This window comes from Paramormyrops kingsleyae, chromosome 25, assembly GCF_048594095.1.
Source record: "Paramormyrops kingsleyae isolate MSU_618 chromosome 25, PKINGS_0.4, whole genome shotgun sequence".
NCBI classification, from domain to species: Eukaryota; Metazoa; Chordata; class Actinopteri; order Osteoglossiformes; family Mormyridae; genus Paramormyrops; species Paramormyrops kingsleyae.
Window position 1 is genome coordinate 24,035,095 of NC_132821.1, and position 27,563 is coordinate 24,062,657.

A 27,563-nucleotide genomic window follows, 5' to 3' on the forward strand; every position below is an offset into this window, starting at 1 on the left:
AAAGAGGGGACAGTTTAACCTGGGGGTTTGGGATATTGTCTCAAGACAAAAAGGCTTTGGAGGGGTAATGAAGATTTAAAGGTAACGCCCTGAGAGAGGGAACGGTTTAAGCTAAAGGCTTTTGAGTTACTCTTGTGATGTCTGGCAGGTCTGTGTGTTAATAGGTTGTTTAGAGACACCGCCCTTGATAAAGTCCGGTCTGTTTTGTGAAGTAACAGTTGTATTTCCCTAGAGAGATGGAGTCCATTTGTTGTACAGTAACACCCTAAAGAGAGGGGTCTGTTTATTTTTGTGGAGCAGAAACATTGTTTTTGTGAAGTAAAGACATACAGTAGTTGCAGTAGAAAATGGCCAGAGAGATCATGTGTAGTAAAAGTGATTCAGAAGTACTGGCCTGGAGGGAGGGAGTCGGTTTGTTTGTCTTAAGTTGTGAGGCAGAACTACTGTTACGTTGTAAAACAAAGGTAGTGTTTTAGGCAAACATAAATTTGAAGTAGATAAGGCCAGAGAAGGCCTGCGTGGTAAAAGTTGGAGATATTGTGTTGAGAGAAGAAGGTCCGCTGGATCGGACTGATTGTGTTATAAAAAAATACTGTAGGAGGAAAAGGTCCCAGAGCCCATTTAATTTAAGGGAGAAATATTATCCTCCTAAGACCCTACGTCCTCATATAAGGACATCATTTTTAGTTTAAAACTATTAATTGTTCAAAAAAAAGAACGTTTGGTTTTTATGATTATGAGGTCCTACGAATCCCAAATAGCTAAAGGAAATAAAACATGCACATCAAACAAAAGCCCAGTGGAGAAAGTGGACATACGCAGTTTTGGGCCGAGACAGAGGGACAGTGTGCTCAAATAGCAGATGAGTTGAGCATTAAAGTGCAGAAATAGTTGTCTTAGTAGTAAAAAGTGTATGGAATCTAAATTAGTAGGAGGTGAATTGATAGAGATGCAGAAGGAAGTATTTGCGAGCTTTAATGCAAAAACATTCTCTGTAGTATAAGTGTGGGTAGGTTACTGTAAAAGTTGGACAAATCTTAAACTTAAAGCAACAGTAAGGTGTTGCGATTGGAGAGTGCAACGTAGGAGTAAGTACTCGCGGGAAGAAGATGATAACTGGTGGATCTTTTGGCCGGGCTGGAGACCCGAGGAGTCGGAGAATGAAGTGTGTCACCGGTGCCTGAGAGAAGCGAGAGCGAGACGAGGATATTTCAGGAGACTAAAGATAACAAAACACGTTTTGTGAGAGAGCAGGAGCACAGAAAACGTAGGTTAGGTTTCACCCAGGAGAGGGAGTGAGTAGAAAACAAATAAATAATCTGGAGTTGTTATTGGAGATCGTACAGTGACGTGAGGATAGTGACACGAAAGGTGAAGTGGGAGAGCACCCATATTAAAGAGAATAAATTAATAATAATAATAATAATATATATATAAAATAAAGAAAAAAAATAATAATGATAAGATGATGATTATAATAATACAGTGCAGGGGCTGACTGTGAGGAAAATTTTGGTAACCTTTATATTTCAGTGGAAGAGAGCCCCAGTGAGTGTGGGGGGGGGGGGGGGGGGGACATGGAAATGTAAGAATGTAACCCCTTGGTGAGAAACACCGAGACAGCTAGGGAGGGGAAACCCCCTGCTCCGAGAAAAGATAGACAGGGTCTCCAAACAGTGGGAGAATAGAACAAAGGTGCTGGGAACCAAGTAACCTAAGGGGGGGGGGGGGGGGCACATGGGATGTGGTGGCGTGTGAGGAGGTGGAGACTCTGATAAAGTATCATAAGACTAATAAGAACACAGAAAAGCACGAAAAGAAAAGGAGTGAGGAAGTGGAGGTACTGAGGTTATATGATGCAAAGGGAGAGGCCTGGAGAAGGGAGCAGAAAGCGATAAGAAAGGTGATGAGTGAGAATCAGGCAGGAGTCAAAGGTGAAACAGAGCAGGGGGAGTTAGGACCTCCGCAGTATCAGGGACAGTATCTGTTAGCGGAAGGGCCACCTCGGTTACATAAGGAGGAGTTAGGACCTCCGCAGTATCAGGGACAGTATCTGTTAGCGGAAGGGCCACCTCTGTTATATACGGAGGAGTTAGGACCTCCGCAGTATCAGGGACAGTATCTGTTAGCGGAAGGGCCACCTCGGTTATATAAGGAGGAGTTAGGACCTCCGCAGTATCAGGGACAGTATCTGTTAGCGGAAGGGCCACCTCTGTTATATACGGAGGAGTTAGGACCTCCGCAGTATCAGGGACAGTATCTGTTAGCGGAAGGGCCACCTCGGTTACATAAGGAGGAGTTAGGACCTCCGCAGTATCAGGGACAGTATCTGTTAGCGGAAGGGCCACCTCTGTTATATACGGAGGAGTTAGGACCTCCGCAGTATCAGGGACAGTATCTGTTAGCGGAAGGGCCACCTCTGTTATATAAGGAGGAGTTAGGACCTCCGCAGTATCAGGGACAGTATCTGTTAGCGGAAGGGCCACCTCTGTTATATAAGGAGGAGTTAGGACCTCCGCAGTATCAGGGACAGTATCTGTTAGCGGAAGGGCCACCTCTGTTATATAAGGAGGAGTTAGGACCTCCGCAGTATCAGGGACAGTATCTGTTAGCGGAAGGGCCACCTCTGTTATATAAGGAGGAGTTAGGACCTCCGCAGTATCAGGGACAGTATCTGTTAGCGGAAGGGCCACCTCGGTTACATAAGGAGGAGTTAGGACCTCCGCAGTATCAGGGACAGTATCTGTTAGCGGAAGGGCCACCTCGGTTACATAAGGAGGAGTTAGGACCTCCGCAGTATCAGGGACAGTATCTGTTAGCGGAAGGGCCACCTCGGTTACATAAGGAGGAGTTAGGACCTCCGCAGTATCAGGGACAGTATCTGTTAGCGGAAGGGCCACCTCTGTTATATACGGAGGAGTTAGGACCTCCGCAGTATCAGGGACAGTATCTGTTAGCGGAAGGGCCACCTCGGTTACATAAGGAGGAGTTAGGACCTCCGCAGTATCAGGGACAGTATCTGTTAGCGGAAGGGCCACCTCTGTTATATACGGAGGAGTTAGGACCTCCGCAGTATCAGGGACAGTATCTGTTAGCGGAAGGGCCACCTCTGTTATATAAGGAGGAGTTAGGACCTCCGCAGTATCAGGGACAGTATCTGTTAGCGGAAGGGCCACCTCTGTTATATAAGGAGGAGTTAGGACCTCCGCAGTATCAGGGACAGTATCTGTTAGCGGAAGGGCCACCTCTGTTATATAAGGAGGAGTTAGGACCTCCGCAGTATCAGGGACAGTATCTGTTAGCGGAAGGGCCACCTCTGTTATATAAGGAGGAGTTAGGACCTCCGCAGTATCAGGGACAGTATCTGTTAGCGGAAGGGCCACCTCTGTTATATAAGGAGGAGTTAGGACCTCCGCAGTATCAGGGACAGTATCTGTTAGCGGAAGGGCCACCTCTGTTATATAAGGAGGAGTTAGGACCTCCGCAGTATCAGGGACAGTATCTGTTAGCGGAAGGGCCACCTCTGTTATATAAGGAGGAGTTAGGACCTCCGCAGTATCAGGGACAGTATCTGTTAGTGGAAGGGCCACCTCGGTTACATAAGGAGGAGTTAGGACCTCCGCAGTATCAGGGACAGTATCTGTTAGCGGAAGGGCCACCTCTGTTATATACGGAGGAGTTAGGACCTCCGCAGTATCAGGGACAGTATCTGTTAGCGGAAGGGCCACCTCTGTTATATAAGGAGGAGTTAGGACCTCCGCAGTATCAGGGACAGTATCTGTTAGCGGAAGGGCCACCTCTGTTATATAAGGAGGAGTTAGGACCTCCGCAGTATCAGGGACAGTATCTGTTAGCGGAAGGGCCACCTCTGTTACATAAGGAGGAGTTAGGACCTCCGCAGTATCAGGGACAGTATCTGTTAGCGGAAGGGCCACCTCTGTTACATAAGGAGGAGTTAGGACCTCCGCAGTATCAGGGACAGTATCTGTTAGCGGAAGGGCCACCTCTGTTACATAAGGAGGAGTTAGGACCTCCGCAGTATCAGGGACAGTATCTGTTAGCGGAAGGGCCACCTCGGTTACATAAGGAGGAGTTAGGACCTCCGCAGTATCAGGGACAGTATCTGTTAGCGGAAGGGCCACCTCGGTTACATAAGGAGGAGTTAGGACCTCCGCAGTATCAGGGACAGTATCTGTTAGCGGAAGGGCCACCTCGGTTACATAAGGAGGAGTTAGGACCTCCGCAGTATCAGGGACAGTATCTGTTAGCGGAAGGGCCACCTCTGTTATATACGGAGGAGTTAGGACCTCCGCAGTATCAGGGACAGTATCTGTTAGCGGAAGGGCCACCTCTGTTATATAAGGAGGAGTTAGGACCTCCGCAGTATCAGGGACAGTATCTGTTAGCGGAAGGGCCACCTCTGTTATATAAGGAGGAGTTAGGACCTCCGCAGTATCAGGGACAGTATCTGTTAGCGGAAGGGCCACCTCTGTTATATACGGAGGAGTTAGGACCTCCGCAGTATCAGGGACAGTATCTGTTAGCGGAAGGGCCACCTCTGTTATATAAGGAGGAGTTAGGACCTCCGCAGTATCAGGGACAGTATCTGTTAGCGGAAGGGCCACCTCTGTTATATAAGGAGGAGTTAGGACCTCCGCAGTATCAGGGACAGTATCTGTTAGCGGAAGGGCCACCTCTGTTATATAAGGAGGAGTTAGGACCTCCGCAGTATCAGGGACAGTATCTGTTAGCGGAAGGGCCACCTCTGTTATATAAGGAGGAGTTAGGACCTCCGCAGTATCAGGGACAGTATCTGTTAGCGGAAGGGCCACCTCTGTTATATAAGGAGGAGTTAGGACCTCCGCAGTATCAGGGACAGTATCTGTTAGCGGAAGGGCCACCTCGGTTATATAAGGAGGAGTTAGGACCTCCGCAGTATCAGGGACAGTATCTGTTAGCGGAAGGGCCACCTCGGTTATATAAGGGCCAGTTCCCAGTAATAGAGGGCAAGGTAGAGTTCAGAGGGGAAGTGAAACAGAAGGATGAAGCAAAAGGGAAAAGAAAGGAATAGCAGGTTGTTTATGGTTCTCAATTTGAGAACCAGCTTAACTTCAACTATCTGACTCTAATACTGAGATATAACTGAAGGGCCTGATTATCTGTATCAGGTGTGTTAAATTAGGGCTGTACCTAAGCTCTGCGGGGGGGGGGGGGTAGCTCTCCAGGAGGGGGGTTGGGCAGCCCTGTTCTAGAGGATGGAGTCAGTTTCAGAAGGAGACAGAAACTGAGAGTGAGGAAGGAGTAGAGGAGGATAAAGCAGAGCATAGAACAGTGAGAAGCAGGAGGGCAGTGAGCCCCCCCCCCCGATAGAGACCCTCTGATGCGCCCCCTGATGGTGAAAGGAGCACAGACACAGTGGGCGCCACAGGCAGGACAGGATCTGGAGGGCCTGCTTCTCAGACTGGGCTGGAAAGCAGATAAAATCATTTGAGCAGGAAATTATGGGTTGGCTCCTGGCGATAGGGGACATGGAGGTCGTTCCTGTAAATCATGCATGCCAGTTTGATGGTTATCGTGCCAAACTCTGGCAACAGCTGCGATTAATGTTTCCTCCACGATTGAGTGCGGCAGACATACAGTCAAGACACTGAGACAGAGCAGGACCTGCGGAATCCGGCGTTCAGAGGTCTGTAGTGGGGGGCACTGCAGGACGCGCTCCCTAAGCCAGTGAGAAACATGCTAAGGCAAGTGGGGGGGGGGGGGATTACTATGCCTGAGGAGCAGCAGATCCACGCTATTGACTTGTACAGAAAGGAGGACTCTGCTAGAGAGCGAGAGAGGGAGCTGAGAAAGAGACTGAGCGAGATGCAGCTGGAGGAAGCTGACCGCCGAAAAGGAAAAGGTCCAGGCACCAGCGGTCTATCCAGACCCAGGGCCCTGGGAGCAGCCTGTGGACAACCAACAGTCTCTTGTCACTGGAGCCCCCCAGGATACTGATTGGAACAAAGTGGGTAGATACAATGGATGGGGGCATCCTCAGAGGGCGCCCATGTACCCAAAAATGAGAGGATCCCAGTCTCAGGGAAGACTGGGGAACATGCCACTCCAGCTGGTAAGTTGGAGCTGTAATCAGCCCGGACACAACTGTCAAACCTGCATGTTCCAAAATCTTATTTAGTGGAGGTTCAAGTAGGAGATAAAGGTGTAAATATGCCCACACTGATATCAGAACATACCCCAGTGAATTTGTTAGGCAGACATGCTTTGTCATGTGTAGATGGACATTAAATGTACAGAGAGGGGCGTGAAGGTGCTCAGCGGACAGTACAGTCTTCTGCGACAAAATTTGTTGTCCAGTAGGGGGCAGTATAGCTTACACAGGGTAGAAGATGTTACTGGAAAGGTCTGGGAAATCCTAGAACAGTGGGGACCATTTATACAGGAGCAATATTGCAATGGGCTAAATCGGAAACAGGACAAATATAGTTGCTTGTTGCGATGGGGAGATTTCGGTGATCCTGGAGTGCAGGAAGAGTGGGATCGGCGGATAGATTCGCTGCCTGGCCTAGAGAAAGATAGGATGCACATGACGCACAAGATAATATTAGGCCCTGAGGGAGTAGCCAATCAGATACGGAGGACGGGAATAGTGGGAGAATGGACATAATCATTATAATCAGCCCACGCTGGATCTTGAAGGAATGATGGGGCAAGCAAAGTAGACAGGCTGGGCACCGACGCAGTGTGATGGAGGGCAGGCTGCTGCCGAAGGAGAGTTGGTGAGAGTCAGTGGAGTGCAGAGAGTGTAGGAGATTACAGAGGTGTGTGGCTGAGGACAGGATAGGAGTGGAGTGTGAAGGGAAAGAAAGTGCAGAGGAATGGTGGTAGGAGAAGCGCTAGAGGGGTATGGACCTCCCGTGATACGGATGTCGGTCTAGTGAAAACAGATAACCTAGATAAAAGAAGGGTTACTGCAGGTGGGGGGGGGGGGGGTGCTGGTGTTTATCACCAATATCTGCAACACCTCCCTCCCTCCTGCCCGTTCCAAAGGCAGGAGGCAAAATGTGGAGGTTAGTTTATGATTTGCGTGCAGCGGTAGTGGAGAATCAATCAGCGGAGGATCCCAGTCCTCACACCCTGATAGCAATTGTGCCGCCCAGTGCAGAGTGGTTCACAGTCGTGGATTTGTTGTTGACATTTTTAAATGTGTCCCCAGCAGAGCGGTTACAGTTTTTTGACTGCGTTCACCTGTAGGGGTCAGCGGCGTATCTACACCGAGGATTCCGCAGGGATTTGAAGACTTGCTTAGGGCAGATTTGGATGGATTGAATTTAAAAAGCACAGCGGTACGGTATGTGGGTGATCTGCTGCATGCTGACACACAGTTATATACACAGACACTGAAGCTGCCGTTGCTGAAGCTCTTAGCGAAAGGGGGGGTGGCGTGAGGCACCCAAAGCTAAGCTGCAATAATGAAAAGAGCAGGCTGCATACAAGGGGCGTGATGGCAACAATGAGGGACTTTGGGTTGCACCTTTGTTGGGGGTTGACATCTTGACCATTGTGCAAGGGGGGAGCTGCTACGGGAAAAAAAAACAAGGATCATGAATTGAAGTTGTACATGGGCTGTCTAACTCAAATATGCAAAGCTATTTTCAAGCAGTTTAAGGGGAAAGCAAGACGGCAAAAGAAGGCAGACCAGTGTTACAGGACGAGATGGCAAGAGACGCAGGTCAACATGCAGGAATGTTTGACTGGTGGTGTCTTATGTGGGGAGCTTGGCAGCAAGTCATTATGAAGGCATTTTATTATTAGCTGTGATTATTCTTGCTCTGTTACTAATCTTTCGCTGTGTAGCTCCTTTACTGCGCCCCCTAGTGTTGTCTGACGTGCAACAATAGCCGCTATGTCGAGGCTGCCTACTATGATGGCTGGAACGATCAGAAGTCTGAAGAAGCGTATGTTATGGACACTGGACTGCAGCATTATCAGATAACCTCTCAGTTATCCTTGTGTGAGAAATATATACATTTACATAGACATTGAGATTGCATTAGGTGATGTAGTCTTGGTAGATTATGTAGATAGAGTGTATGCAATATATCTTGCAGGGTTTATTATAGGGCAGTCCTCCTCACTACTTACTGATGAATGTCTGGATCTGAGCTTTAATTGGTAGTTTGTGAGCCATGCCAGCCATGGACCTCAAAGGGGGGCCACGCTTTTGTTGGGTCGGGGGTGCAATTTCCCTAAAGCTCAGGGTTTTTGCCCTCCTTCCTAGGCTGAATGGACCGGATTCTGTGTGGGACTCATGTGAGTCTCAAAGGGGGGAAATATTTGGAATATTATTTAGCACTTCATAACGCATAGAGAATGTAACCATTAGGACTCTATAAGAAGCTGATGTAAACAGTGTAGAGACTGACATTGTAACCTTCAGAGAATGCAGACTAATTACTGCTGTGCACAATGTGATGAAAAACAAGTATGAATTAGCACCTTGTGTTGACTTAGAAGTTTCTGCATCTGTTAGCTATTTTATGTTAGCCTTTTATGAATGAATATGTACTTAATCAGTGCAGCTTCTCACTATTTTGTAGGCCCAGAATATTCTGTTCTGTTAGCTAAGCACCTCAGGACCACCTGAGACCTGTTACTTTTTGTCAGTGAAACCTGGAAGGTTTTGCTTTCCCTTTGTAGTTCTGCGGTCTTCGGCAAAACTATACAAAGTAACAATATTGCCCCCGTCACGTTTTTCAAAGCGACTACATAAAAAAATAAATAATTGCCAGCCTTATCACACAGGTTCGGGGAATATCTGAGCCCTGGAAAGGGGGGCAAAATAATAGCGAATGATCCAGAAAAATGATGCTTAGAAAACCCCTGTGACAAATATATCTGAAAAAATTTATGAAAAGAGTATAACAATCAGTGTAATTCACAATGGGACACACTCCTGCAGGATGTCCAGCCTTGGTCCAGTCTCAGTTACAATAAAGAGTGAATCTGAAGATCTACTCGAGCGGCTCCTGATTGTCAGGGAAGGAAAGAACCACAACAAACTCAATGTAGAACGATAGGGCTCGCAGTAGCAACGCGGGCGGCGTGGACAGACCTGCAGGACCGCGCTGCAGCAGTTCAGCACCGCAGTTCAATAACCAAAAAAAGAAACATCGTACCCACACTGCTCCGCACAGATGTGGCGTTATCATCAGAATCCACAAAGCAAGCGGAAATGCTGGAGCCTACTGTTCCCTGAGAAGTCCGGATTGAAGAGGCCAACGAGAGCACAAGGGTTGAACATGCAGACCTTGTTTATGGAGTACTGGAGCGGGGGCTGGGGAGGCTACTGGGAGCCAATCGTAGCTGAGTGCCGGGCTTTTACTGGCCAGTCATCACGGTGAAATCTTAAACTTCTTGAAGCAAAAGGGCCGGATTGCGGACGAGTCCCCGAAAGCATTGCGGAGGATACTGAAAATGATTTGCTGAATGTGGTTACTAAGCCAAAAGGTCAACATAACTATCTAAACACAGCCTTGTGTTGTATGCAGGTTACTTCTTCTGGGCAGCATGAAATGGTTTCTTATCCCACTGGATTCAACAGTGACCTATGTGACACTGTGGAACAGGGATTGATATTTGTTAGGGGAAACAAGGCAAAGTCACCTTACAAGAAGCTATAAAATCAGACAGACTGGATTGGACCGGAAAGCTTCTAAGCATGGTGCACTGGGTTGTCATATTCAGTTCAACTGAATTTGATGTTACAGCCTGCCCTTCTTAACCGAATCGCCCCAAGGCATTTTATGTAGGTGTGCTGGGGTACATTCCTGCATCCAATTACACAGTAGCTTTTGTGGAGCCTTTTTCCAGTGTGCAGCATAACTTTCTCAGTTACATACTGAGTTTCCCCGAAAATAAGACAGGGTCTTACATTCATTTTTGCTCCAAAATACGCATTAGGGCTTATTTTCACTGGATGTACTACAAACCACAGTACATTTACTGGTATTCATGAACGAAAATCCACATTTATTCAAACACAGACATCATGTCATCTAACTGTTTTTTTCCATGTAAACAAAGGTACATTTATTCATGAACAAAAATCCACTGTGTATACAACTATTCAAATATTAAATAAATAAATAATGTTACATATAATCACATCTCATTCTAGTTACCGTACAATCCAAGGGATGGTAACTAGGGATTATTTTTGGAGTAGGGCTTATATAAATCATGCTAAGGCTTATTATCGGGGTATTATATGGCAGATGTGCAGCAGCACGTTCAATAACACAGCTACTTTGAAAAACATTCTACTATTACTGCTGCAGGCAGTTAATACTGTTAGTTCCATTTCATAAAGGCACAATAACAGCAATGTAAGAATCACACAAGAAGTTTAGTAGCCTAATCAGAGAACCTCTGTGGAGCTCATTACCCACATGGGGTAATGGTGGCGGACTTGCTGTAGTTGGTGCACCGTCATCATCACTTGTTATTGTCTTTGTTTGTTTAGTGAATATGAATTGTCCGATTGGGCAGGGTCGTTTCTGTTTTGGCTGCCCCAAAATAACGAATGAAAACACCGTTTCCTTAATTTATGACTTCCATTCAAATACTGTGCCCACTCAATAATGAGGAGTGCAGGTGGCAACATAAATCTAGTCATTCGTGGGCAGTGCCTCCATGCATGTCTGCCACGCCGCAGGACTCTGGAGGAGGCACAAAGTGCTGAAATCGCGAAGGGTTTCCTAAGCGGAGGGCACACAGAAACAGAACTGGCGAGCTAGATCGTGGCCGCGGTACACACAGGGACAGGAGAACCACAGGTAGACTGGGTCAGGGCTGCACGGAGGGCAAAGAAGAATCGCTCAGTACGTCGCATGGAATCAACAATACCTCGCACTGGAGTGGCATGTGGCAACTCTTGTTAGTGGTCATCTCCAGGTGCATCCGATCTCCGCTGATCAGCTGGCAAGCTTATGGGGGGGGGGGGGGCCTGACAGGACCAATGTAGTGAGGCGCCAACTTACGGCACCCTGGGAGTCGGAGTGTAGTGCCAGACCTGCTGACCCAGCCGCAGTGTAGGACCTGGACGTCGACGCTGGTCTGCCTGATGCTTCCGTCGATGTGGCCTGGCTTCCAGTAAGTGGCGCCAGACTCTTCGGCAGCTCTGGAACCAGTCATCTACTGCGGGGACCCCACAGGGCTGAGGGTCCCAACGGAGCAGTGGAGGCTGATACCCCAGGAGGTACTGAAAGGGGGGGAGACTGGTATCTGGCTAGGGTTGAGAGTTCCTAGCATACTCTACCCGGGGTAGGTAGCGGGCCGACTGCGTCGGTCGATTGGCGCACAGCCGCCGGAGGGTCTTCGACACTGCAGGAGATAGCTGGATGAGAGGTTGAGAAAGACGTTGAGCTGTGCATAGAAGGCATGGAAGACCCATGCAGTGAACTATGGCCCCCGGTCTCCTCAGGAACTCAGGCACTTTAGATAGGGGAGTCAGTCTGCAAATCCCAGAGAATCAGGCTATAGTGGTCAGGATTACTGTATGTCCCTGGGACCGCGGAAGGTCCACCTCCTCCCTCCAATTCAGCCGCCAGTAATGCCGTGCCACAAGGCAAGTGGGTGTGGTCACCCCAGGATGTCTGGAGCCGAGGGAGGTCTGCACCCATTGTGTAACGCCCTGCCGTTGTGGTGCCGGCACAAACTGCCTGTTCGGCGGGCAGTTGGCGGGTAGCGGTTGACCAGGGCTGAGGGCATGTAGGGTGGCATGGAAACAAGAGGATTGCAGGATCAGGATGGCTTCTTGGGGTCAAATTGGCGAGGCCTTAGCATGCTCCCTCGGATATAAGATACTCTAAAATCCAACCGAGTAAAGAAAAGGGCCTGTCTTGTCGAGGATTGAGGCTTTTGGCCATCCCCAGGTATTCTCGAGTACGATGGTCGGTCAGGACCTGGAATGGGTGGACGGTCCTCTCTAGCCAGTGGTGGTATTCCTCCAGGGCTTCCTTGATGGTCAACAACTTATAGTTCCCAATATCGTAATTACATTCCGCTGGACGCAGCTTCCAGGAGAAGCAGGAGTGACAGAGACAGACAAGTGGGAGCAGGCGGTAATGGTCAGAAATTCAGCGGGAGCGGGTGTCTCTCTCCTCTCTACCTCCTGCACCAACTCTGGTTCCTTTCCCATCAAAGAGGTTACGTTTTGGTTGGAGCCAGTTTTGGTTGCCCACGATCGGTCTTGTCGAGGCCCCTGCCTTCGACATTCACCCAATCGACCTGACCCACACGGCTCCCCCTGCAGGTGGTGGGCAAACCCATGTTATCCCTTCGGGCTTCGCCTGGCCGGGCCCCATAAGTGGAGGCCTGGCCACCAGGCACTCACCCTCGAGCTCCCACCCCAGCCATGGCTCCAGGGTGAGGGTCTCCCCATTCCGGGTGGGGTGACATACTCCTTGGGTTTATTCTTCATAACGGTCAACATAAACGGCACTTAATCTGGCCGCTCACCTAGGACCAATGTGCCTTAGGAGACCTGCCCAGGGGCAGGTGCCCCCAACCAGATGGCTCCTTGGATCATGTAGGCACACAAACCCCTCCACCACCATAAGGTAGCGAGTCATGAAAGGGATCACAGCGACATTTTATAGAATTTTGATTTTCTAGAAGAAAAAAAATCTATTTATCATAAATGTGGAAGTATTAAAAGTATTTTAAAATAGCTCCACACCTGCTTGTCCTATGCACAGTCCTGGGGGACTGGAGCATATCTTGGAATCTGTGGGCATAAGGCAGGGAAAACCTAGGATCAGGAGCCAACCTATCGCAGGCCATCATTCTCTCTCTCTCTCACACACACACACAATCTGGCAACTCCCAATTCACCTTAGTGTGCTTAAGACCCAGAGCAAACCCCACAATGACATTGGGAGAACATGCAAATATACACGGAGCCAGGGTGGACATTCAGACCCAAGTCCCAGAGATGTTAATCCCTATTCCACCCTGTGGCTTTCCCACAAAACGAATTGTTTTCATACAAATTACAGTTCTGTCCTTACACCGCCGTCTTGTGTGTGCCGTAACTTAAGGTCTAACAGATGATCCGTTGCAGATCTGTGAAGGTACAACATGTTTCTTTTACGTTTATGGTAACATAAGGCCCTCTGCCTTTGGGTCTGCTTTTGTGATGGACACACCTGCAGTGTTTAAACGGGAGAAAATCACCACGCCCATACAGACACAAACACTTGGTGCAAACACAAGATAAAGTGCCATGAATGTAATAAAGGTGCAAATGAGGAACGGTGTTACAACCACAGAGTGTAGGTCTAGGGACAATAACAGGGATGGGTTCCATGAGAACAGAGCTGAAAATGATGATGATGATGATGATGATGATGATGATGATGATGATGATGCAGAGGTCTCACGCTGATGGGCCGGCAGAGGGAGGCTTGGATAAAATTTCCTGACCTGAGGAGTGCGTTGGGGGAGGGGGATGGGTCCTCAGTAAATCTGGCCCTGTTGCCAGCCCCCCCCCCCCCCCCTCCTCCGCGCTGTGATTGGTCAGTGCCTGGTGGTGATAGTGATGACAGGAATGCTCAACTAGCTAACTAGCATTTCTTACCATTTTCCTGACTATGTAGCAGTTGGCTGAAGAGAGGTCTAGGCTTTACGAGAACCTGCTATGTTTCATGCGGAATTTTATTTAGAAACTACTGGATTCTGCCCCATTTTATGTGATGATGCCACACTGTAAAAAAGAAAAACTCAAGACAACTTAAAATTCCAATGCAACTTCCTGCACTGTTTGAGGGCAACTCATACTTCCAAGAAAATCACCTATTGTTATGCCAGGTAATTATCTTCCGTTTAATTTATCTTTCATATGCATAAAACCTTCATTTTTTTTAGTTGTACATACTAAGAATTCCGAACAACAAAAGTTGTTCCAACCTTTTGTCTTTTCTTAAGATTTATCTTTCATATGTGTAAAGACCTCAAGATTTGAGTTTAGCATGCTAAGGCTTCACCCATTGCAGTGCCCAGGCGTACAGACACAGAGCCCAAAGGTATGATGGGCTGGGCCTGAACTGGCAGTCTTTGGGTCAGAGGCACAGAGGTTTAGCCCACTGAGCTACATACTGCCCCCTTGGGACTAAGATGCTGCAAAAACTCTGAACAGTTATAAAACTGTAAACAGTGTTTTTGCGTTAGCACCTTATTCAGCTTACATTCCATACAGCTGAGCATGTGGCTTTTTGAGCTAAGCCTCTCTGCACATGGACTAAATGTCACCAGTTCCAGCCCAGTATCAGCACATGTGGGGGCCCTTGAGCAAGGCCTGTGACCCCCAGCTCCCTGAGCACCACAACAGGTCGCTGCCCTTCGCAGTCAAGCTTGCTGTCATTCCCCACAGGGAACCTCGAAAGGTGTCCACTGGTATCTATTACTGACATGTTTTAAATAAACATGCTAATTGAACTGATTTGATATCTTCATTTATAATAATTAGTTGGCACATATTTTGCGGTTTTGAATTCCTAGCATGTTTAAGCGAGTTTTTATGCATATGAAAGATAAATCATATGAACAAAAGAGAATAAGTTTACAAACAACTTTTGCTGTTTTGTAATTCTTAGCATGTGAAACTAAAAATTAGAAGCTTTTCTAGATATGAAAGATAGATTACCTGAATAAAAAATAATTAGTTGTCACAACAGTAGGTGGCTTTCTTCAAAACTTAAAACTTAAAAAACTTAAAAAATTTTAGATTGTCAACTTTTTCTTTACAGTGCTGTTTTTAGATGTACCTGTTAAAAAAACAGCATGCTTGACAGATTAATTGGCATGTTAGTCATTGTTTTTCATTTCTAAGTTATAGGGCTCTTCCTCTGAACAGGATGAGTAAGAAAATTTATGGATGAACTCTCAATATCTTTTTAAAGTCAAAGTTTATTGAAAATATTTAATTACAAACAGTGAAAGTGTTTCTTCAGTCAGTGGTAACAAGGTGTAGCCTAAATTAATTAAATTCGCCAAATGAGATTCTTGATTTGGGTGTAAATTTTCAATGCCTTGCATGTATTTATTAACGATAAAAAAGTATGGATTGTGAGAGAGGAAAGGCGCGAGAAATAACGGGTGAAGAGCGATGGGTTATGGCTTGACAGTTAAAGTCAGAGAGGTGACCGTGTGTATGTGTGTGTGTGTGTATATATATATATATATATATATATATATATATATATATATATATATATATATATAGGCTATATATATAAAAGCACGACTATGCTGAGCCGCATGGAAAGAGACGCGTTGTCAGAGACGCTTTCGAAAGCGTCCTCTCTGCTATAAATCGACGACAGAGGGTGCTGGGCATGCAGGACTGAACGCCATTTCAAGTGCTGCCAACCAGTTATTTATAATAACACAACTCGACTGTGGAGTTGGCTTTATTTTGGCGCAAGACGGAGTATCGGAGTATCTACCGGAGGTATGCTAGGACAATGTGACATCGTCCTCCGGCCCACTTTCTCAGTTTTGGAGTGAGAAAAGCCGCGCGGATGAGCGCTCTTCTGCTAACACTGTCTGTAATGTACATAAGGCTTTGCTTTCAGCCCAAGGATTACAGAATAAGAGTAAGTAATTCGCGCAATTCTGTTTGACAGTAGTCTGTGTGGCTATGCGTGTGTAAAGTGCTTGCCCGAAATTGTTGTAACGTAGCCGTGCCTGCGAGGTAAGTTAACATGAAGCGATTGCTTTTAATTTCATTTCGCTTGCTTATTTACTTATTTAGGCTATAATTAATTGCTGACGATCTGTTTTGACATGGGAATTAGTCACATCATAATTATTGTTTTACTATGACAGAACAGCAAAAATTATGTAAAGATCCTTATCTCCGTGATATAAACATGTGGAGTTTTAAAACCGGTAATTTTGTCAGTGTGCATGTTTCAGGGCGGCGGCCGGTGTTGTTTTCGTTTTTTTTTTTTTGAGGTGATCTATATGCCGCAATTTATATATCCCTGACTTTTTTTGTCGGGGAGAATGAGAAAACTTACAACTGCAGCCGGAGAAGGTTGAATTTTATTACGTCTTAAGTTTTCTGAAAACTGTCGTTTAATGCATTGAATTTTCACTTTTAGTGCTGATGTATTTAACGCGCATTTAGCATATAATCGTTTACACTGTAACCGAATGCATGGCATTACAAAATCGTTACCCAGCAAACATGAAACGTTTGCCAGATGTGTATATTATGTCTGTTTCAGTCGGTCGGCCCAGGACCGTATCTGTTTGCGTGCACGACGTGGAGATCGTGTTCTGCATTTAAGCGTCCGACTGCGAGCCCTCTTGGACGTAGACATTATCAGTTCAGTATTTGAGATGTTTTCGGACGTCTGTGGACGTGTAAGACAAGTGCAGGACCAAATATTGGACGTTCAGAAGGCAGAAGACGTAAAAGCTTTCATTTTGGCTCCCCAGAGGACGTCATAAACAATGGGTAGGGCCACGGGCTTAAATTATGGGCGGGGACTGGGGGGAGGAGGAGCAATAAGCAAAATCAGCTAGTACTACCCCCTGGACCCGTTTACCCCCACCGCCCAAAAACTCAGTCAGTAGTAGTGATGGGATTTATGGCTCTTTGAGGGGATCCGGATCTTGGCGATCCGTTCCTTTCAAAGAGCCGTTCAAAAGAACGGCTCTTTTGGCTCTTTTTAAATATTTAGTCAGTTTTAAGAAGCCAGCTTGGGGGCATCTCAGTTTATCCTGGAAATAATCACTGGGAGGAATGATGAGGTGAGATTTGTAGTCAAATAATTAAAACTCAGATATCACACACCAATATCTGAGTTTAAATTATTCTGAAATATTGATTATTACCTCATTTGTCATGTGTGTACTATATTCCATATGGTTGCACAACATCCCTCTGCTTAGACAGTGACATCACTATTTTGGATTTACCTTTAGTACAAAGTGTGTGTATGTGTAAAGCTACGTTGACTTATGTTATTCATACAATACCTACTCACAAATAAACATCAAAAACAAAGCCGGCTGCAATGAATTTCTGTGCAAAACAGCTTTTACTACAAACACTTCCACACAATGTGGAAGTGAAGGATGCGTGCACAACTATCATCATGCTGTTAGGCAGTAGCACCCCTGCGCTGGGTGCGCCCCTCCCCCTATAACTGTTCTGTCTCGCGGAGGAGCTAATTTGTGTGCATCTGTGTGAAACACGCATAGGAAAAAAAGAACGACAGAAAGAACGGCTCCCCTCCAGCCGCGACTCGGCTCCCATCGTTCATGTTTATGAGCCGTTCAAAAGAATCGGTTCGTTCGCGAACGTCACAACTATAGTCAGTAGGCCAAAACAACCACCTTATACAACCCAAAGTTAGGCCCTTGGGTCAGTCTACACCAGGGGTGCCCACACTTTTTCAACTTGCGAGTTCCTTATAAATGACCAAGTCAAAATGATCTACCTACTATAAAAATGCAAAACATATATTTATGTATAAAAATATTGAGTATTCTTTATTATTACTATGTTATCATTACTATTACTTTATCCCAAAGGGAAATTAATATTTTTAAATTGAACTGGGATTTTAGTTCCTTCACCTTTCTCTTTCTCAGATCGCTTTTCGGAGGGAAGTTAATGTCGTGGTTTTTATGAACAGTCCGAAAATGCCGCTCCACCTTTCCCTTCTTCGTAATGGCAATAGACTGACATGAGGCAAATGCACCTCGAATACAGTGTGTCATTGTGGAAAAAGTCCTCCTCCCATTCCATATGGAAGTGGTAGGTTTTTGGCTTCTTACTTGGTCCAGCTCCCCCGTTCATTTTTATACCCTTTCTTAAGTTTAGTAGAAATAATTTGGTGGCTAACTGGCCGACTCCGTCGCTTGCTGGAGTTTTGCAGCAGCTGGCGCGGTTGAACGCGTCACGCTTCCTCTATTTTTTATGCCATACGATCTACCCAGACTACCTTTGCGATCGACCAGTAGATCGCGATTGACGTATTGGGCACCCCTGGTGTATATATTTTGCATTATTATCGAAGTTTTCCTAAAATTATAGTTAAATACATTTTGTGTAAAAACCTAAAAAAAAATACCTGTTCTTATGCTTTGTATTTTTAAGTATCTGAAAGACCCATGTATAAGATTTGTGGCTTGTTTTATTTTTAATTGCGGTTTGTTTATATAGTATCATAACCAGGGGCCTGTATGACAGATGTCTTGCTCGTCAGCTCTAAAGTACCCCAGTTTAAATGGACCTCTATCTTCCTTCACCTACACCTTAGCCTAGACAAGGCATACTTAAATCTGACAAGTTATCCTTCTGTCTGTCTGCCTGGAAGTTCAGCCAACATGTCATTTGGGCTGCAGCTGTCGATTATTTTAGTAATTGAGCATTCTATTGATTATTCCAATGATTAATGGCACTTTTGGGATGCACTATGACGTACATACCTCGGATCTTTAGTGACCCAGCATATATAGGCTATATTTACAAGTCAAGCCACAAATAACCACAACAGTGCAGACTTTTATTGAATACATCTTCCCCAAAATCTAAGAACAGTTCCTAAACAAATTTAAGTTTTTTTTTTTTTACATCTTTTTTTTACAACCTGGAAGTTACTATTTTTGCATGGAGCAGCTGAAACGTAGTTCATTAATTTAAGGGAAATTTTATTTTGAAAAATTCATAGAAATAAACTTTCAAACAATTTTGAACCATTTTCCAATGGAAATAACATGCAAATTCTAATATTCTAGAATGTTTCATAAAGGCTGCCAGGCAAAATACACTATATTGCCAAAAGTATTGGGACACCCCTCCAAATCATTGAATTCAGGTGTTCCATTCACTTCCATGACCACAGGTGTGTAAAACCAAGCACCTAGGCATGCAGACTGCTTCTACAAACATCTGAGAAAGAATGGGTCGCTCTCAGGAGCTCAGTGAATTCAAGCGTGGTACTGTGATGCCACTTGTGCAATAAGTCCGTTTGTGAAATTTCCTTGCAACTAAATATTCCATAGTCAACTGTTAATGGTATTATAACAAAGTGGAAGGAATTGGGAACACCAGCAACTCGGCCACGAAATGGATGAATTTGGGCAGAGACTGCGAGCCAGGCCTTCTCATCCAGCATCAGTGCCCAACCTCCCAAATGCTCTCCTGGAAGAATACTCAAAAATTCTCGAAAACACACCCCTAAACCTTCTGGACAGCCTTCTCAGAAGAGTTGAAGCTGTTATAGCTGCAAAGGGTGGGCCAGCTCTGTATTGTAACAGCAATATCCTCATTTAAGCTGCTACCACCTTTTTTTAACCGGTCCGGTCGTCGTTCCCAGAAAACAGTAACAAGTACACTTTCCTTTATTCGTTACAAAAATATACTGTTCATATAAAATACCAGGTTTAGGTGAATGCAGGCAGGAATACGGTTACGGCGTCTAACCTACGGAACACCAAGCCAGCAACTAGCGCCACCCACCATTACGCAGTATTGCACACCCCCAAAAGATCCAAAGACGGCATAGGTTAGACTTTAACACTTCATTATTATGCATAATGAATAACCCCAATTCAGTAACACAAAGCACAGCAAACAGTCACTCTAAAAGGAGCAGTTACTAGGCTTAAATGCTCAATACAAGAACAACAAATTTATTTTTGTATAGCGCATTATCACAACATTACATCATCTCAAAGCGCTTTACAGCATCCACACCCAAAGCCCCCAGAGAGTAAGCCATAGGCGACAGTGGCACGGACGTCATTGGTTAGTGGCGACGTCACATGTAGCAGGGTGTGCTGGACGTCTTGATAGATTGAGGTCTCCAGGCAGCACCCCCCAGGAGGAGTAGGGGAAATAAATGCAATTAGTCAAAGTAGGGGAGACTATAGGCAGTGCTAAAAGTTAGATGACATACATTCCCAATAAACCACCCACTTTCCACGCTAAACCATAGTAAAAACCCTTCCCTAATATCCCCACACAAACACACACCCTTCACTTAACAGGATTAAAACAATCACCGAACTACCCTCTGTCCAGCAGCCGCCAAGACCCTCCCGTGTGTCCGTGGATCAATCTGTGGGCATCGGCGTCCCGAAGCCCACCAAAAAAAAAAAACGCACACAAAAAAAACAATACGCTGCAAACAAGGTCTTCCCGAACGTCCCTCTGCGGTCATTCCATCCGAGAGTCAGTCCAACATGGCCCCAAACTTCCTTTCTTGTGAACTGAGCGTCCAACAACGTCTCTGCCTCACAAAACAAGGTCCTCTCCCCTTAAAACTTCCCCCAGGTGCCGATCATGCAATCAAAATCAAGCACCGCTAGTCCTCTGAACCGCTAAACACCCACCCGATGACATTTTCCCAATCACGTGTCATCACAATGTTAAAGCCTATGTATTAAGAATGGGATGTCATTAAAGTTCACGTGTGCGCAAAGGCAGGTGTCCCAGTACTTTTGGCAATATAGTGTATGCCCACTGTTTTTTTTTTTTTTACTTATATAGAAAGCACCCACCTCTCAAAAGTGTCCAGTGATCAAAATCCATTGTAATTCTTTATCCACAAATTGAGCAAACACTGTAAAAACTACCAATATATGTAATGTCCCATTTACACCTGGCACTTTAGGGACAAAGAGTGGGGGTGGGGGCAATACAGGTGAAAAAAAATATATATAGGTCAATATGGACAAATAGAAGTTTTTATTTTATTTCAATGATATTCTAACCAATTCAACATGATATAGACAAAATAATGTTGTTTTTGTCCAAGAGCTGTTTAAAAACGCAGCACTTAAAAGGCGCAAGTAAAAACAGGCTACAGACACTTTAACGCAAATTACCACAAAATAATTTAAGCTATTTTGCCATAAATTTAGTAGTAAATTTACACTATACCATGTGATCCAAGGAGAGCTGTAAAATGATATTTTAATCAGGTGTATTAACATGGTAGTAGTGCAGCTAACTATAATCATGAACCCACTGATAACCAGAACGGCTTGATACATAACGCTATCCTGCGTCAGTAGTAACTGACACAATCATCAGTGAAATGGGAACGTTAGCCTCGATAGCTGCTAAGCTACCTTTGGTCATAACTATTATTTATGATGAACATTGATAACTAATGCTAAAATTATATTTAGTACTTTAATGACAGCTAAAGAATTACATATTTTTTATGCTATTTTATTAACACCGTGGTAAGCAGTGAAAACGAACGTGATTCTGTGCCGTGAACGTCAATGTTTGGAACTATTCACCGTCCCCATGACGCGGAAGTTTGCCGGAAATGACTCCGCCTTTTTTTCAGTGGGCCCCTATGGGAGTGTCACCACTGTGTTTTTTCTACCGCTCTGCTATACATAATGCAGTGCAGTGCGTTTAAAGTTGGAGTTAATGAACATTGTATTTTCTGAGAGTGCAGCGCTGAGTCTGTCACCTATTTACGATTGTATGTATGTCCACCTTTTGTATTGGAATCTGTTGTTTATTTAATATGTTTTATGGTAAAAAAAAAATTTTACTGCAAAAGAAGGATGTTTCTTTTATGGAAAGACTGGTATAGAATGTAATAGGAGATGTATACCGAACCATTTCATTTTACATAGGAAATATTTTATTGATAAGTGTAAACGGGCAAAGAAGGAACCAAAGATCCAGGACTTTAACATGGAAATGGGACTTTATTACCAAACCTTGCATGGATTAAAAAATAAAAAAGCTGCTAAGACACTGGATGCATATTCAGCCTTGAACTTACCGTTACGGATAATTTCCCTCCTTTCTCCATTCTGTGCATATACCCCTGTCTGGATCTCGTTGCATCTTGTTTGTAACTTTGTTAAATGTGTTCAAATGAGAAACCTGTTCGTTGCTGAAATGTTTATTATTATTATTTATTAATAGTAGTAATAATAATAATAATAATAATAATAATAGTAAAGCATGCTGTGTGGCAGTAATAAACACGGTGATCACTGAGCAGTACATAGTCGTGTGGATTAAAGAATTTGCATTGAGGATTTTTTGCAGTCGAGATATTCGAGTTACCCGATGAATCATTGCAGCCCTACATGTCATTAGAGCATTTCTTTCATCATTATGTCCTGCGTGGGCACGGGACATTGTACATTAACGTACATTAATGTCTTGTTCTTGCTTTCTCTCCAGAGAAGTCTGCGGCGTGCTTGCATCTTCTGGTGTTCCCACAACTGCCCGGACTGCCCGTTAAACTCTGAAGTTTGGATTGCTTTTTTTGCTTTGAGGTAGGCAAACTCAGTATTCCAAGATCTACATAGTTATAAGTAACTCGTCTTAACCCTAAGAAATATGCTAGTCATTCACGACTAACTACGAACAATATTCGGTATGGCACATGTTGCAGTCGTGTTGTTAGATGTTAGTATCTCTGTACTCAAAACCCATATTTAAAAGCAGAGGCGGACATTTCAGGTCCAGAAAGTAAAAATCCAGACCAAGATTTTGTTCCAACCAAACAGTTGAGTACTCTGTGTCTGTGACTCTTTATGCTCAACTGGTTGGTTGAAACAAAATCCTGGTCTGGATTTTTACTTTCTGGACCTGAAATGTCCACCTCTGTTTAAAAGATGATTGTGCAGTAAAATAAGCATATGTACCTTTTTAGTTTATGTACGGTTTTTAACTCCTTCCTTATCAGCTGCTTGAGCACATCGTTACCTGTTGGTGCTACAAGCAACATACAAGAGCAAGAAGTACTTGAGCTCCAGTGTTGGATTAAAAACTATACAGAACGGCTTCGTGTGGGTATCCCTTCCATTGTGGACCTGTGGGAGATCTGTGGGTCATCTTTGATTTTTCAACAATTTAAACATTGAAAAATGACAGACAGACAGACACATAGATAGATAGAAAGACACATACATAGATAGAGACAGACACAGATAGATAGAGACAGACACAGATCGATAGAAAGACACATAGATAGATAGACTATAGATCGACACATAGACGGATATACAGATAGAGAGTAGCAAAGTAATTAGATTTAGAAAGAAAGTGAAGTATTACAGTAGTACAATATAGAAAAACTGACCTTTGACCTTTATCGGACATAATAAACTTAATAAACCATGTATGGGATGTGACATACAGTAAATAGTAGATCTGTTACACTGCATAATATTTATATTGTCAAGAGAAACGTCCTTGGTAGTACGTGTAAACATTATGATATTGAATTTTTGATGCAACATCAAACTTAGCAGGGAGCATGAAAAAGCACCAGGATCTCATAGTTTTACTGTCCACTAAACCACTAACAAACTATGAACTATATTTACCAGCTGGCTGTTTACAATCTCCATCAGAAAGATTGAATGGAATGTATTGCTGTTTACGCAGCATACCCAATGTAATAAACTAATTCCCGTTCAACACAAGCTTTACCTGTGTCAAGGATAAGCATGTCAAAGTTGAAAAATGTCTCTAAAGTAGTCAGTCCTCGTCCAAGATAATCCAGCTAGGATACATAGTCTGTAACTTCAGAGTGAGAAATTTCTTAGTCCGGTTATATATGCCAGGTGCCAAAATTCTTATTCATTTTTATTGACGCTTTAACATAGCTATGGAACTTGCATGGTCGTTTAATGTAAATCTTAGCTGATAGGATATTGATCCGGGACAGGGCTGTGAACATGAGCCTTTCGCAAAGTGGGCATTCTGTTGTCATAGTAGCTTAAAGTTCCCATTTTGGCAGCCAAACTGAACATTTATTTATTGTTCCCTTCAATCAGGGGTGTAACACAATGCTGTACACACCACACATTGACAAGGAGGTAAGTTGCTGTGTTTTTACCCATAATGCATTTCCTAGATTTCCTGTTGCTTCTGGTGCTGTTGCCTTTCCCAAACATGCACACTCTTGTTCGTCTTCCCCGGGAAACAAAGCGTTGTAGGAGATTATTTCACCATTTAATATTGTGGGGACAGATGAAGCCCTTGGGACACAAAAATGTTTTTACGGCAGAAGGAAAAATGATTGGTTCAGAGAGATAACCATGTTGTAGAGGAGGTCGGTCCAAACAACTGAATGAGGCAGGACCAACCAATCAGATGTCTTTGTCCCGCCTACTCTACAATCTGATTGGTTATCCCTATCATTTTTCCTGCTTCCCTCAGAATATTTTTGTGTAAGTTAAACTCGCACAAGCCCGATGCCTATGCATTTCTCTTGGAATGCTGATAAAAATCAGCACTTTAGGCATATCCCAAGCGTATGATGAATTTTGCCAGCCAACAAACCTGTTGACCTACTGGGAAAATGGAAAATGCTTGAAATGCCTAAGGACAAGTGAGCCACTAGTAGTGAAGGTGACTGGAGGGACATTCTCACACCGGTTTTTCCCCACAGGAACTCAAATCATGCAGAGAAATGATAATGCAATGCTTCCTCCTGGAAATTGAGGTCATGATGTTCGAGACGGAGGTTCCTGACACAGACCAAAACATAGAGTCGAGGAAGAATTACACACTGTTACGTCAGCTACCCCAGGTGAGCATGCCGGGGTGGGGGCCTACCACGGGCCTGCAGTGAGGCCGGAGAGGCACTGACCACGCCGTGTCCATCTGTTTTTCCAGAGCAGGTGCAAGCTGTGCGAATTGCATGACATGACCAATTCCACGGTGTTCCTGGAGACGTTCCAAGACTTTCTGAAAATGATAGTAAACCAAATCCACAGCTGATAGCTACCAGAATGGATGTAAACGCAGCGGTTTTTGTGGGACATGCTCATGGATTTCCCTACGGAGCAGGCGGTGGTGAGCATTCTTGGGAAGTGAACCTCTGGCAATTTTTTTTTTTAACCTGTCCTACAGGGGGCAGGAGGGAGGGCGCCGGAGTAGGACTTTGTGTAAAGAAGAGCCCCTATGCACCTGACCCAAAGCAGTGTCACAGCAGCATCACCAGTTTCCTGAGAAAACTACTTGCGGGAGTTTAACTTACACAAAAACGTTCTGAGGGCAGAAGAGAGAGATAATCGATCGGATTGTAGAGAAGGTGGGTCCAAGCAACTAGAAGAGGCAGGACCAACCAATCAGATGTCTGTCTCACATCTTCTAGTTTTTAATTTTTCCTTCTGCCCTGAGAACATTTTTGTGTAAGTAAAACTTCCATGAGCGAGAAGAACTGCAATATAAATCAAGTGTGTTGATCTGTGACCTTCAGCTGTTGAATAATCCCAGTCAGGGCTTTGATTTCCTTTACACTGCATCAGTATCATCGGAAGAATGCACCACGTGATGTTCAAGGCACCTTCATGCATTTCCAAAACTATGAAGGCATTAAACCGTCCAAAAAAACAAAAATAAAACCTGGACAATTCATAAAGTACACTCCAAGGATCATCCACCCCTTGAGTTTTCTACATCCACAAGGTTTACAATTCTAGTTTCTATTTCAGGGTAGTTCTTAATATTTCACGATCAACTGCTGCTTTAAAGCACTTTGGAAAAACTGATTTTGGTATACGTGCATGTTATTTGAATAACGTGCCACAAGGATTGTAAGTGAAAAATATAATCGGTCGACCTGAATGAATAATAATGTAACAATGTTTCTTCACACAAATGTTTATGAAAAACGTCTGTAAAGTATAACCATGTGTCGTTCGTAAACAAATATCCAGTCTTTATGAATGTCTGTAGCCATATTGTGAAAACTATATTATGGATAAATTAGACTACATACATTCAGTGGTCACTTCATTATACATCCTTACACTGAACCAAGAAGGAAGTTTCCCTTTATGTGTTCAGAACTGCATTCAGGGTCTCGCTTCGGACATTCAGACTCTGTGTTAATTATTAGTTAATAATGTAGCCACCGAGTTGAACATTTTCTTGTGCACTTTGCAAGTGTCTGAATTATAAATTGTCCTTTTCATGTTACTTAAGCTACTAATAAAGTCGTTTGTATCACAGGCTCTGTACCTTATACATTTTAGAAATATATATATATATATATTTTTATTAAAAAAATTGATTTTGATATATAACAATAAAAAGTATGATCCTGTACACTTCGTTTAATTTGTCACTCTATGCCAAGCACCCTTCCCCACAGAGGGACACATATGAAGCCTTTCATTGTGCATGCTGACTTCTGGATATAGTTCAACAGGTGTGAAGAGCTGCTTTCAGTCTTTTGGGATCGTTCCCTTACGGCCTTGTACACCATTTCCAGGTTTATGCCGCAATGGAGTCTGGATCGCCGGTATGGAGCAGTAGCAGAGCTCAAAGTGGTATGACTTCTGCTCGTAATGACAGGAATGCACAGCCGGGCTTTGAGCGAGCGCTTATGAATGAAACTTGATCATGCCAAGGTTACCCAGTTCTGATTCTGGAGGGTCAGAATACAAAACAGCTGGCAGATTTCTCTGCTCAAACACACCCACTGACCCAGGAAAACTAGATGATTAAGATGTGCTCGAGCAGGGAAATCTGCAACCCGTGTTGGATTCTGGCCCTCTAGGACCTGAAGTGGTTTACATCAACAAACAGGGTGACAGTTTGGTATTTACCGCACCCCCGGAATTAAACGCTGAGTGATTGGTCCATTTTGCTTAACGAGAAAGTGAAGCCCTGCTTTGCAGGAGGTGTCCAGCGTCCAGAGGGCCGGCTCCAGGGCTCTCTGCTTCACTGCTTCCCTGCTCAGGGAGCTCGGGGGCTCCGGGTTCCCCAGGTTTCGGGAGGTGGGAGCTGGATGACAGGGTTCCGGACGACCGGCAGCACGGACCCGACCAGGCGTCCAAATTGGACATCAGGGTTCCCGGGGGATCCTTCTCATTCTCAAAGCTGGCACTACTGTCGGACCACATGGAGAACATTCTGGAAGCCTTGGTGCACGGAGACGGGGGCCCAAATCCCTTTGCTAGCACGGCTCCCCACCTCCTCTCACTTTTCACCGCTTCCACCTCGCTGGTAATCTTCAGGATGACAAAGTCTTTGGTTCTCACCTTACGTATGGACTCGACCAGGGAATCCAGGCCCCTCGGATTCTCTGCCACGTAATCCAGCATTTTCCCAGTCTTCCTCCTGTTTCCTGCTCTGCAGGCGATTTCCTCCGCGTCCTCCCTGGAGATGATCTTCTTGGAGCGTAAGTAATCCAGGTGCCGGTCGGCGATGAGCTTGTCACACAGATACGGCCTGAGGCGTTCGATAACCTCCTTCTTCATGTCGGCCATCTCTTCTTCTGTCAAGTCCCAGGAATCCATGGCGACGGCCGAATGCCTGCCTCCACAGTTGCTGCTGCGCTGGGGTAGAGTCAGAGCCACTGAGTAGCGGGATCCCCTCTGGTTTTAAGCGAACGAGTTTTTCAGTTGACGAGTGTCATATGACCAACAGGTCCGTTATCAAGCAGAAATCATTTACAGAAGTAAGCAGGGCACTTCCTACTTTTACACAAAGAGGGAAAGAAAAATCTGTCCTCCTGTGGCACTTTTTGAACTGC

At 44.7% G+C, this 27,563-nt stretch overlaps 1 protein-coding gene and 1 pseudogene across 2 annotated transcripts; one reads left to right on the forward strand and one right to left on the reverse strand.

Moving 5' to 3' along the window:
• Nucleotides 1-5,783: 5,783 nt before the first annotated feature.
• On the forward strand, nt 5,784-26,133 carry il15 (interleukin 15). Of its 2 annotated transcripts, none has more exons than XM_023799252.2 (6): nt 5,784-6,112; nt 22,247-22,341; nt 22,755-22,857; nt 23,851-23,892; nt 24,468-24,608; nt 24,695-26,133. In XM_023799252.2, the coding sequence occupies exons 1-6, from the start codon at nt 6,050-6,052 to the stop codon at nt 24,797-24,799; spliced, it is 549 nt and encodes a 182-aa protein (XP_023655020.1). In that variant the 5' UTR covers nt 5,784-6,049; the 3' UTR covers nt 24,800-26,133. The 2 variants fall into 2 exon arrangements, with proteins under 2 accessions (XP_023655020.1, XP_023655019.1); XM_023799251.2 differs by lacking the exon at nt 5,784-6,112 and adding an exon at nt 15,322-15,659.
• Nucleotides 24,956-27,476, reverse strand: LOC111837312 (B-cell lymphoma/leukemia 10 pseudogene; annotated as a pseudogene).
• Between the last annotated feature and the right edge of the window lie 87 nt (nt 27,477-27,563).